This window comes from Acanthisitta chloris, unplaced genomic scaffold, assembly GCF_000695815.1.
Source record: "Acanthisitta chloris isolate BGI_N310 unplaced genomic scaffold, ASM69581v1 scaffold16305, whole genome shotgun sequence".
NCBI lineage: Eukaryota > Metazoa > Chordata > Aves > Passeriformes > Acanthisittidae > Acanthisitta > Acanthisitta chloris.
In genome coordinates, this window is record NW_008672310.1 from 132,526 (window position 1) to 144,698 (window position 12,173).

At 40.1% G+C, this 12,173-nt stretch overlaps 1 protein-coding gene across 1 annotated transcript in view; it reads right to left on the reverse strand.

Moving 5' to 3' along the window:
• Positions 1 to 12,173, reverse strand: part of KDR (kinase insert domain receptor (a type III receptor tyrosine kinase)) — a gene marked incomplete at its 5' end in the record, with an annotated part of 28,391 nt that overhangs the window by 15,154 nt on the left and 1,064 nt on the right. The window contains 13 exon segments of the mRNA XM_009074473.1: positions 293 to 399; positions 2,078 to 2,209; positions 2,356 to 2,502; positions 3,411 to 3,755; positions 4,501 to 4,609; positions 5,177 to 5,297; positions 6,376 to 6,532; positions 7,331 to 7,494; positions 7,586 to 7,697; positions 9,073 to 9,241; positions 9,437 to 9,576; positions 10,258 to 10,426; positions 10,730 to 10,854. Of these exon segments, the coding sequence (XP_009072721.1) occupies positions 293 to 399; positions 2,078 to 2,209; positions 2,356 to 2,502; positions 3,411 to 3,755; positions 4,501 to 4,609; positions 5,177 to 5,297; positions 6,376 to 6,532; positions 7,331 to 7,494; positions 7,586 to 7,697; positions 9,073 to 9,241; positions 9,437 to 9,576; positions 10,258 to 10,426; positions 10,730 to 10,854 (1,997 nt within the window).

Genomic DNA, 12,173 nt, shown 5'->3' on the forward strand with positions numbered 1-12,173 from the left:
GAGTGTGATCAGTGTTAATTACTTGCACTTTTCTTTCTTTTCTTTTTTTTTTTTTCTTTTTTTTTTAAATAAACAAAACCAGATGAAACTTTTTTCTTCTGCGAGGGCCTGTTCAATTAAAAACAAATTTCTGCGCCCCCAGTTCCAGGCAAGAATGTTATGGCATGAAGAGAAAAAATGTGTCTGTTGATTTAAGAACAATAGAAAGAAGCAACACAAAAGGTCCCAAGTCAGCTCTCATTTGTCATGCAAGACCAGTACTGATAGGACAGTATGAGAATTTTTTCATTACCCGCTTAACGGTCCGGAGGATGATTACAAGAAGCAACCAGAAGAACATGGCAATCACTGCAGTGCCAACAAGGATAATGAGCTCCAGATTTGTTTTCTCTTCAGCGCCTGGGAAGAAATAAATGAATATTTGAGTGATAGTTGGAAGCATATTTGTTTTGTTCATTCATTAAAATAGAGAATGGAGGTCCTTGTTCTGAAGGTTCGTTTTAAAAGTGCAACATGGAACAAGGAAGCGAAAGCAAAACAAAAACAAAAAGCTTGGGGATTTATGTTGGAATATTACATTTTCATGCTGTTTTACACACCACTCAATTTCTCAGCATCAACTTTGCTTCAAGGACAGTGTCTGGACCTTTGGCAAATATAAAAAAGTAAAATCGCACATTTTGAAAAGAAACAATTGTTTTAGAATACCCCAAATGAATTACTCTTTCTACAGAAACCAAAAAACACTCCCATCAAATAGTAAATAAAGTGCTGTGAGAATGACCCAGAGAACAATCTCTCTCTTGTCTCTTGACATGATTCAGCTGGGGCATGAAAAAATGCACTTCTACAAGAACACATGATAATAAGGTCTTATTTACAATGTCTCTTTTCCAGCAAAATAGTCACCAGCAGATACCACTTCAGTATCTATTAGTGCACAGGAGCAGTTCTCTTCTTCATCTCCTGCTTGCCACATCATGGTCCTGTACTTCATGATTTGCACTATACAGATTTTCCTACAAAATAACACACTCCACTGCATGACCCTGATGAGCTGTGCTATAAATTTCTCAGAGTGAAACAGTATGTCCTACATAGATTTCCAGCTTTTACAGACTGCCCAGCCATATCTACCACATCAACTGAAATCTACATCAAAATCTACACTAAGGTCAGCTGCAGATATTGTCCAGCCCATGTAAACATTTTGCCCAACATCTTAATATCCTAAAGGGACCTATAAGAATAATAGGATACTGCTTTAATTACCTTAATGGAACAGATCATACAATCACCCTGACTTACAAGACAGAGGTTTGTGAAGGGTTCAGTGACTAAATTATGCAAATGTACTAACATCAAGGGCAAGGAGCTTTTAGTTTGAGCCTTCTCCTTGTAACTCTTAATGGAAATTCCCTCATGGTCTCAGCTACTCAGACTGCAGACTAACCTCTTGTTAGGATTCATTGTTTATCATTGCAAATTGCATTTTGGTGTGCCACATTAGGACTGGAACAAGCGAGATATAAGTCTGACAAATGCTGCTTTCAGAGCTTGGTGGACTAAGGCTAGAGTTCTCTAGCCCCAAACCACTATCTGTTTCTATAACTGAAATGGGACAGCAATCACAACAAACTGCACAAAGTCTTCACTGTGTTTCTTAGGTGCTGTGAGAGAAATGACATAGCAAAAAAAGGTACAATATACTGTGTTAAAAACCATAGTATGACAATTATGTTACCAAGACAACAGAGATGCCCCAGAATATCTGCAGGTTTAAGTCAGCTCTGTTGCATAGGTTTGCATGTGATATAGATTGGCAGAGCTTTTGCAAATACAAGACAGATGCAGCTTCTGTTGAAAAGCACCTAGCAGCATAGTGGAGAAGGAAGCATCAACCTCAACAGCTGGGATTATGACAGCTATGACAGTACCCAATTTGAGCTTGATGGGAATGGTCAGGACTTTTAATTTCATGGTGTATTTTCAGATCTCCCATCAAGATAGTCAGTAAGTTTTCCCCTGACTGATTCTAAATATTTCATGCACAATCTGGAAAGAAGATAAAACTAACCTTCCACTGAAAAAAAAGCCACTGCTTTACTGCATCCGAGGATGTTGCATGCAAGGCAGGTGTACAGGCCTCCATCTTCTTTCCTCACTCGACGTATGGTTAGTGTTTTGTTTCCATCTTTCAAAACAATACCTGGGGAAAAAAATAATGATTCTTAGTTCTGCTATTTTTACACCACTTTTTCTTAAAAATTCAAAATTAAACTTTTCATGGTGAAAATCAGCAGAGACCCAGGAACGAAAGCATTTACGAGATAAAAGCAAAGAAGCAATCCTCACCTGAATCTTCTACAAGGGTCTCATTATTTTTAAACCACGTGATGTTTGGAGGAGGAATACCATTCACTGTGCATGACACTTCTATAGTTTCACCAATGTTCGTTGTTTGATTTTCCAGATTTCCTATGAGTGTGGGTGCCATGGGCTCTGTTGGTTTGAAAATATGGAAAAATTATTGACCATTAAAGAAAACATTCTTTTTTTTCAGTAGCAGCAGTTCATGTCCCAGCAGAAAGTCTCAAATCCTTTTACTATACCAAGAACAACAGTGTTCATGGTAAGCTCACAGTTAAACTTCCACATGTCATGAAAAAGTTATAATAGACAAGAAAGTTTCAAAAGTATTGACATAACCTGCTCTAGATAATTTCATTTGTAACTGCTCAGGCTGCTGAGGGAAGAGGGAATAGTTGAGAAATTGCTTCCCTCACATTTCTATTCCCAGGGTCATTACAAGAGGTCTGATACTGTTTATACATTAAACATACATTCTGGACAGGCCATGAACATGCATACATATTTTCCTTAATCTGCCTAATCAACCTAGACATGTAGGTCCCAAAACGAAGAATGACTATTTGTGTGAAAAGCTGATTGATTATCAGCTTGCATCGCTTGCTCCTGAATACCAGTATCACTTCATGGCAGTTTTAAATTAGAGACACTACTTCAAACTCAAGACTCAGTGACACAGAGCACTAGCATCAATGCTATGAATTCACACATGCATATACAGCTACAGGGAAAATGTGTTCTGAAAAGTAAAGCTGGGAAGTTTTTGAGCTAAACACATGCCATTATTTGCAAGGAAGCCAAACTTATCTCCTTGCACAGCACAGTGGCTCAGTGTTCCCTCACTGGTACTGATGAAACAGTCCCTGCTGCATGGACAAGCCCCAGAAGTGCATGTTAGAACAAATGGTCTAAATCTATTTAACAAGCTGAGTGTACCATTAAGCAAACACATGCAAGGCCTGAAGATACCAAAACCTGACACTACTGCAATTATTTTCATACAGAATCATCTATTTTGGTTCACAGTAAGAAATCCATACCTTGAACAGTGAGATGCTTCACCAGGCAGTGCTGTGTTTTAACTTTTTTCTCCTGAGCAATGCAAACATAGTCACCTCCATCTTGGAGGGAGATGTTATAAAAGATGAGCTCTATGGTGACATTTTCACCATTGGTATTTGAAACTGTCTCATTCAGCTTCTGGAGAGCATTGAGATTCTTGCAAACAGGCATAGGTAGCCCTCCAAAGGGAGTCTGTGAAACGTGAGCACTGAGTTTGTACCATGCTAGTTTCTCAAAGGTGAATTTGTCTGCTGTGCATTGCAAGGACATGTTATCCTTCTCTGTCAGTTGATTCCGAGGCTGGAGATTAATTTCAAGGCCCCCTGCAAGTTAAACAAGTAAAAAAATTTCCTATTTTGTTGCAAATTTTGTTGCCAACATTAACTTGAAAATGCAGTTTGGGAAATACATCCTTTTTATCATCTTATCCAGTTGTAAGTAAGGAAACAAAGCACTGAAAAAAAAATCAATCAACTATCAATTACCTAGAATACAATATTATTAAAGCAATAAATTTTAAATAGATCAAAGGAAGGTCTGTATAATGAATACTGTTACTCTTCCCTAGAAACTTACAGCAACCAAAGATGATTCTTAGCACTATCTTACAGCTCATTTTTAGATTTGAATTAAAATAATATTTTGGCATGTGAATGTAGGGACTGATTTTTAAGGAGACAGAAGCTCTTTGCCATGGGTTTTGAAAATTTTAGTCTTAGCTCTTACAGTGTGTCTCGACTTATTTTGCAACACCATAACTTCTCTGTTGCTCTTTTAAGTGACTGCAAAAGCCCAACAGTAATCACTCTTGGGACAACAGTGCCCATCATCCATCATTTTCACAGGACAGCCACTCCACTGATGCCAGTAGAACTAATCACTAGACTTAAATTAGGTGATGACTTAAAAGTATGCCTAAAGAAAAGCTTAGGTAAACCTAAAATGCTAAGGAATTAAAGGATTCTATAAAGGACAGGAATCGGACAACAGCATTCAAACTCCTTTCATTAGTGAAACACATTAAATAACATTAATTTAACATGGCTGTCCTCAACAGGGCACACTTACTGGTCACATGGAAGGAGATCACTCTCTCACTCGACCCAGCCCTGTTTGTAGCCACACATCTGTACAAAGCAGATACATTCGCCGCTTGAATCACCAGGGAGCTCACAGTCTAGAAAAGAACAATCAAGCAATTTCATATCACATCAGTGCTAAAGTACACCTGACCACCTCAACAGCTCAACAAAGTGCTTTGCAGGTATCTGCACAACCAAAAATTCCTCCAGTGCACAAATCCATGGCACGGCAGGAGCACAATCCCCTCCTGAAGTTTACATTTTTGTCCTTTAGCGTGCAACAACCAGGCAAAAGAAAACAGGAAAAAGCTGCCTGTCAGAAGGCACTTTGCTAAATGTGTTAACAAATGCTCCACCCACAACTTTTTCTGCTATTTAGTCTCTCCAGCTTCTCTCTAGTACAGTTAATTGGCAAGATCAACTCATCTAACTCCAGACCACTAAAAGGTAACCACTGAAATCTATGTAAGCTCCTCAACACTTCATGTCAGTGTCCAAAAGTGTGTATCTCTGCAAGTAGGAGCTTGCACAACTAGCTGAGAGTAGATCCCAAGTTTAACAACAGGAGAACAGAGTGTCATCTCTAGTGATGTATTTCCAGACATGTGGACTACTGAATAGGTTTAATCATCCCCAGCCAACAGAGAAGAAAATCTGCTCACCTTTGTTTTCCCAGCAATAGTAATGACTCGATGCATAATTTCAACCTGATTGCCACCCTTTCTCTCTGAAATCACTTTCCATTTCTTGCAAGCATATGGATTTGCTCCTGAGCGAACTTTCCTGAAATATAAGTAGAGACATGCATTAGAAAAGACAAATATTTGCCTTCAAGAGAGTCATTTTGTGTTCTCCTTATAATGTGCAGATATTTTTAAGTCAGATGCATCACTGGCCACAGCCTGCATCTGTGAGGGAATTGTATGTTTCTGGAAACATTTCTATTAAATTGCATCCTATAACCTTCTGAGACCTTCATGCTCTGTAAAGTAAGGAACCCGCAAGCCTAAAGGTGAATTTCCTAATTAATCTGCCTGTGTCAGCTCAATCGGGATGCTTGGAGAAAAGCAGCTATTCTGGGAACAAACCTCCATTCATAAATGGATGATTCAAGTTAATTTAGTTCAAAGGAAGACAGAGAGACATAGAAATCGCTGAACTCCCTACAAGAATTTCTTGAGGACAGTATCCATTGTGTGGGAAGCAACCAGGCACCAAAGGAAGAAACTAGTGGAAATCATTTTAAAAACAACAACAGGAAAGAAGAATGCCTTTTTTTTTTTTTTCTAAAAGGAAATCTGGGCTTATGGCAGGCCCAGATAAGGGAAACTGCATGAATCTCGGTCAGGCACTCGCTCTATCATCTCCCAACATCAATCAGTGCACTTCCTCCGAGATACACTTTCACACAGATAAAGAGCACCATCACACTCAGCACTTGAGCGTAAGAAAAAAACACTACAAGGATCCATAATTATCATAAACAGCAAATTTCCTCTGTTTGGGATGGAGTTTGGGGCCTGCAGCCCACGGGGAGATGTGAGGGCAGGGCACGCAGACAGCTGCATTTGAAATCCTGTGCAAGTCAAGATGCCCTTCAAGAGAGCATGACAGCAATATGCAGGCACTGCCAGATCCTCGCTGCGGGTGTCCCTTGCCTCTGCCAACAACGATGACCTTGGCAGAGCCTGCCTGCAACAATCTGCAAATTAAGTACAACAATCTTTTCTTCACTGGCCATCGGGTTTGCACTTGGCAACAAGCCTGGACAAGAGAGGCACAAAAAAAAAACCCCAACCCAACCCAAACATCCCTCAAAACCTATGTAAGATGCAGAAGATGGCAAGGACTTAGCACTCACTGGGGGTTGAAAGTGCACTCCTCCTCCAGCTGCCAGTGCCAGACGATGGTGACCGGCAGTGGGACAGCATAGACGGTGCAGGTGAGTGTCTGTGTTGAGCCATACTTGTAGGAGTCAACGGGGGCTATCAGCGCGTTCTCACCAATCTGGGGAGGCACTGGAGGAGAGAGAGGCAGGTTAACCTCCTGCTAATGGCTCCCCAATGTGCATGTCTTAGACCCATGGTGACTAATTCACACCCCTCCACATCCAAGGGCAACACAGAGCATCTCCAAGGACATGCTGTGAAGCAGTGAACCTGCCCAACACCTTCAGAATCATGCCCTCAAGATGCAATACTTAGGATCTCCTATAAAATCACCTTTCATTACAGCCCCTGGACTCCCATCCCCATGCTCAACCATTAAATGCATATTATGCCCCAGACCTGATCCCACTGCACGTAGCCTTGCTGCCCTTTTCAAGACCTGCTGTCTTCAAAGCACAGGCTGTTTCCTGAGGAGCAGAAAGGAGGAGGTAGAGGAGGAGGAGGCGGGTTCCACAGGGCAGGACAGAAGAGGAGGGACAGCCTGTGTGAGGCAGGAAGGATGGGTGAGGTGGGACAGGGTCAGGATGGAGCAGAGTGGAGGAGGGTTCTAGGAGCACAGCCAGCAAGAAGGGCAGGAAAAGAGCAGGACAAAGAGGCAAAGAATAATATACAGAAGACAAACAAACAAACAAAAAACCCCACACAAAGTATCATCACAACACCAACACCAGGAGTCTGCAGCCTGTCAACTGGCACACCCTGAAGCCCAGAGGGACAGGCCACCTCTGCCTTCCCAGGGCTGAGGTTCAAGTGCTGAAATTCTTCAGCACTTAAATCTTTGTAGCTATGGGATGAATTTAAGCCTAAGGTTGGTAATATATGACATCCACACATGAAAGAAAGGCACCCTTTTGATATGTCACTTACCATTCACCAGCAGGGTAAATGTGTGTCTTTTCTGCATCTTGTTAGTAGGGTTTGTAAGGACAACAGTGTAATTCCCAGCATCCTTTTCAGTTGCTTCAGTAATCTCTAATGTGTAGCCAAGTTTAACTGTATGATTTGCATTAATGGCTTTTCCATTTTTATACCTGAAGAAAATAGAGTGTGTTATGAATATTTAAAGATCTAATTTAACTAAGAATAGCTCAGTTTTCAAACACACTACATCCCAGTTCTTACCATTTAGCCTCTGGTGGAGGATATCCTTTAAATTTGATGGGAATTTTGACTGTATCACCTAGCCTTGTCTCGAACACATTCTCCATTCTCTCCAGATGAATAAAAGGACTTTCTGGGGAAAAAAAAAAACAAAAAACCTAAATGGCCTTTCCACATGGACAAATGCTTAAGTGCTCTCCATTTGGGTTAACACTTAGCAGAGGATGACAAAGAGAAGCCCGTAACAGGACATCACTGGTAAAGCACACTTGGCTCCAAACTGGGCTCTGGAGAAGTGCCACCATGAAAACCTCATCCTTTCCCTCACAAAGAGGAAAAGGCCAGTTCCTCCATTGACATTCCTCTGGAAAGCAGAGACAATATTCAGCTCTCAGGATGGTGTGCCAACTGTCAGATGTAGTGTCAGACCTCTACATACATATCCATAAAACTGTCTCAACATATTAATTCCAGGAAATTAGAGTACTCAAAACTACAATATGACAAAGTTAGTTACTTTCAACCTCTTCTTTAGTATGTATATGAACCACTGCAGGCACAGAGTACTTTGAAATTATTTACATTACTTGTTATAAGTTATAAACTTCCATTCAGACCCAGTCAGTGATTCACCTTTTGATTCGATTAGCCCTTTGAGTAAGATTTAGGATGGTATGGACTTAGTATCTCGTACATTCAGTATAGCACATGATCTCATTTTGGCTCCCGAAGAGAAACAGAAAGAATACAGGAGAAAACTCAGTCTATCTTGGATCACTGTGCCCATAAGTTTGAAAGTATTTCTGGGTTTTTTAAAAGTGCCATTAATATTCTGACCTCAGGAAAACCAGTCTCCTTCAAAATATAAACCCCTGTGTCTGACTCAGTGCTTAAAAACGAGTAATTCTCATGCTGGCAACTTTTTTCTAGAAGTAAGCTAGTAGAGCTGCTGGAACTGTGCCCAAGAGGGGCTCGAGAAAAGGCTGTAGGATGTAGCCTCATACTTATCTATGCACTTAGCCAAAGTTGTTTCCTTTGCATCATTTCCCTATGACCAATACTCCATTTGATTCATCTGTTCATAATGCAAAAGCTGAAAGTTTTATTTCCCTAGCTTCATTCATGCCGACGCAGACTCTTGTCTCACAGAGCCACCACAATCCAGCTTAAGTTCACCTAGAGTAAGAACAGGTAGCCCTTATACAAAGCCACCTACACAAATTCAGTTTTACAGGACCTCAAGAAGAGGACCAGAGACTGACATCAGTTTATTTTACTGTCCACTTTCTGGTGGGATTCTACAGCTTTCAGTAACGTATAGCATGCTTTAAAATCTTATTATCAGCTAAACTTGTGGCATGAAAATAATCCTACAGCAGTGAGAGAAGTACTGTAGCTGCAGTTTAGTTAATTTCTGTCATTTGATTTATCACCAAGACGTCTTCTGCATCCCAGTAATCAATCCCAAATCTGAAACAACCAACAAACTGAAGTGGAAGATGTCATACCATGGATAATGAAGTAACTGCTGTTTTTCATGTTCATACGACCACTGGATGCTGCGCAAGTATATCGGCCTTTGTCGCTTAAGGACACACTGTCAATAGTGAGGGTGCTTACAAATGTCTTTATCTCTCTCTCAATGTTTTTTGCCTCCCTAATAGTGGCACGATTTTCCTGTAATAGATAAAAGACAAAGGTGTTTGGAAATTTTAATGTTATTCCTCCTGTCACCTTTTGCACACTTGCATATACCAGCAATTTCACTGTGTATTATCATCTGCTTTGTCAGTATAATAAAGGGAGAAGTTACATTATAGGTAAATCAAATTTTGTAGTGATGTTGGCACATTTAACTTACTACAACTTTACCTTGATGGAAGGGTAGTCCCATTTAAAACCAATTCCTACATTCAGCTCTGTCCTTACAGTACAATTGAGAACAAGTTTTTCTCCCACTGCGAGTTCTACTTGGTAGTGTGGGCTCATCGTCAGGTCATAAATTCGGTAGCCTAGAGGAAGAAAAAGTCACACTCAAAACATGGGGGTAAGAAGATGTTTCTTTATGGCACTTGGCACCAAATTTCCCAGGTGAATTCACCAAAACTCCCACCAAAACCCCAGCTACAAAGAGCCCCTCGATGCCTCAGCGCAGCACAATGATGGGTGGATAAAGGAGTCTGGAGGAAAGGGATGTGCCTGCCCTGAGCATTTCCCAGCTGAGGGCTGTGTCAGATAGTAACACAGCAGGATGTATGCTCTTGATCAGAGCCCCCCCAGTGGTGACAGGCAGGTACCTTCCCTTGGTAGCCCCTGAGAGCAATTCCTTTCCATCTGCTGGTAAAGGATGCCTGCCTCTAGTTCCCTTCAACTATGACTTGCATCCTGGATAAGTGAATAAAGTACAGAATAGAGTGATTTTAGGAAAAAGGCTTGCATTGTCAGGAAAAAAAATTAAAATCCCTGACATTTATGTAAAACGCTAAAAATAGAAGCACTTATCCCAAAGATCAACCAGAAAGAACACAATGCATTGCATTTAAAAGAAAAGCAATATATATCTCAACATCCATTTTGCATTAGCTGCATTGTCAGTACTGAATAATACAGTGTCCAACTGAATGTAATTGGTTCAGTATGCTGTAGCAAGTGAAAGAACATTGGCTATAGAGAAAGAAAAACCTTTGGCTTACCTACAACTACGACTAGGTATATCACAGACTGGTAGCTTTCATCATCTATTTTAGCTTCACAGAAGACCATGCCCACATAGTTGATTAAATGACTCGGTATAGTGAAGCCTTTTCTATTATTCCACGAAATGGATTTCCCATCAGGAACAAATACCTTCTCTGGATATTTCTGTTTAAAATATTGATAAAATACATAGATTTCGAAAATCAAACAACCCTCAATTTTCACCTCCAACATCTTCCATAAGCACAGGGTCCCCCTTTAAACATTCTAGCTCAGGCAATCAGTACATACTTGGAGGGTGCAGGACCATAGACAAGTACAGTTACAGCATTCACCTTGTAAGCACAGGCTGTAAAATTTCCAAGGTTGGAAAGAAGTTTGTAAGAAATGCATTTACGCTTCAAGCAATGTATTTATGCCACAGTGATTTCAACTAACTCTTGGAAAAATAACAGGCTTTTTCCTTACCGTATGTAAAGATACATTGAGATTTGATACGGTTCCAAGGCACGGCACGACCACAGTTTTATTCTTAGTAATGTATACAATGCCAAGCTGATCACTAACTGAGGTCACAAACGGAGATCTGTAATCTAGAAGAATATTCAACTGGTAAATGCATATTGTCACATGATTATGAAGGAAACATTCCAGTTTTGTTCTTTCCCTGTCTATTCTTCTCAAATCAGTTTTATTATTTTCTGTGTGGCAAAACACTGAGACTAAACGTTCTTAGTAATGTATACAATGCCAAGCTGATCACTAACTGAGGTCACAAACGGAGATCTGTAATCTAGAAGAATATTCAACTGGTAAATGCATATTGTCACATGATTATGAAGGAAACATTCCAGTTTTGTTCTTTCCCTGTCTATTCTTCTCAAATCAGTTTTATTATTTTCTGTGTGGCAAAACACTGAGACTAAACGAAACACCCCCTAGACTCAGAATTTCATTATTCTCAAACCAGTTATCAGCAGCAGTGCGTGCTTTGGAGAATGGCTTCCTGCCACCACAGTCCTTGTGCTGACAAAAAACTTATTTACCCTAGTGTGACTTTCCTTGCATAAGTATTACAGGAAATATCAGTTAAAAGTAGTGACATGCTACATTGGCTCCCCCGATGGCAGCGACTTTTTCAAAGACCAAAAATAATAGAAATTAAGTTCACGATATTATAAAACATGCTAACTTATGTATATAGTAACATCTCATTTTTCAAAATGGTAATTACCAGGTAACAATAAAAAAGAAACAGGATGCATAAGGTGGCGAGGCTGATGCTACCAGTGCAAAAAAGGCAGATGCCTCAATGAATACACTTGCTGAAGCTCAACTGGAGGCTTTGCACTGTCTGTGACACTCAGCTGCATTGCTGCCAACAGAACTGACAGCCTGAGCTTGAAAACGGAGCCTAAATAGAGCCTAAATAGATTTTACCACCACAGTCAGCAAATGTATGGAAGTTTATGTTTTGCGGTTTGTGTGTGGGGATTTTGTTTCTAAATTGTATCAACTGAAAGTGTAAATAGGATTGGATCAGTAATTTTTCAACAAATATACAATATCTGAAATCCTCCCTCATACAAACCTCCTGCTGAGGTCAGTAATAGCTCTACATTCATGAGGACAGGCTCAGAGCTCAGCGGAGATATGTATGCTAAATTCTGGATGGAGGAGAATAGCAGACCATGTACTGCATACACTAAGTTAGTTCAAAACTGTAGGTACAAAGGCTTTTCTGCTGATGACAACTAGCAAGCTGGCATTTAATTACTCAATGTGAAAACAAGCAAAACATTTCATATTTCAAAATTTCTAGGATTAATACACTTCAAAAATTCTAAAATTACTGAATTTTAATGTCAAAACTGTTTTGAGACACTTGATACCCCTTTTTTCTCTTGAGGCT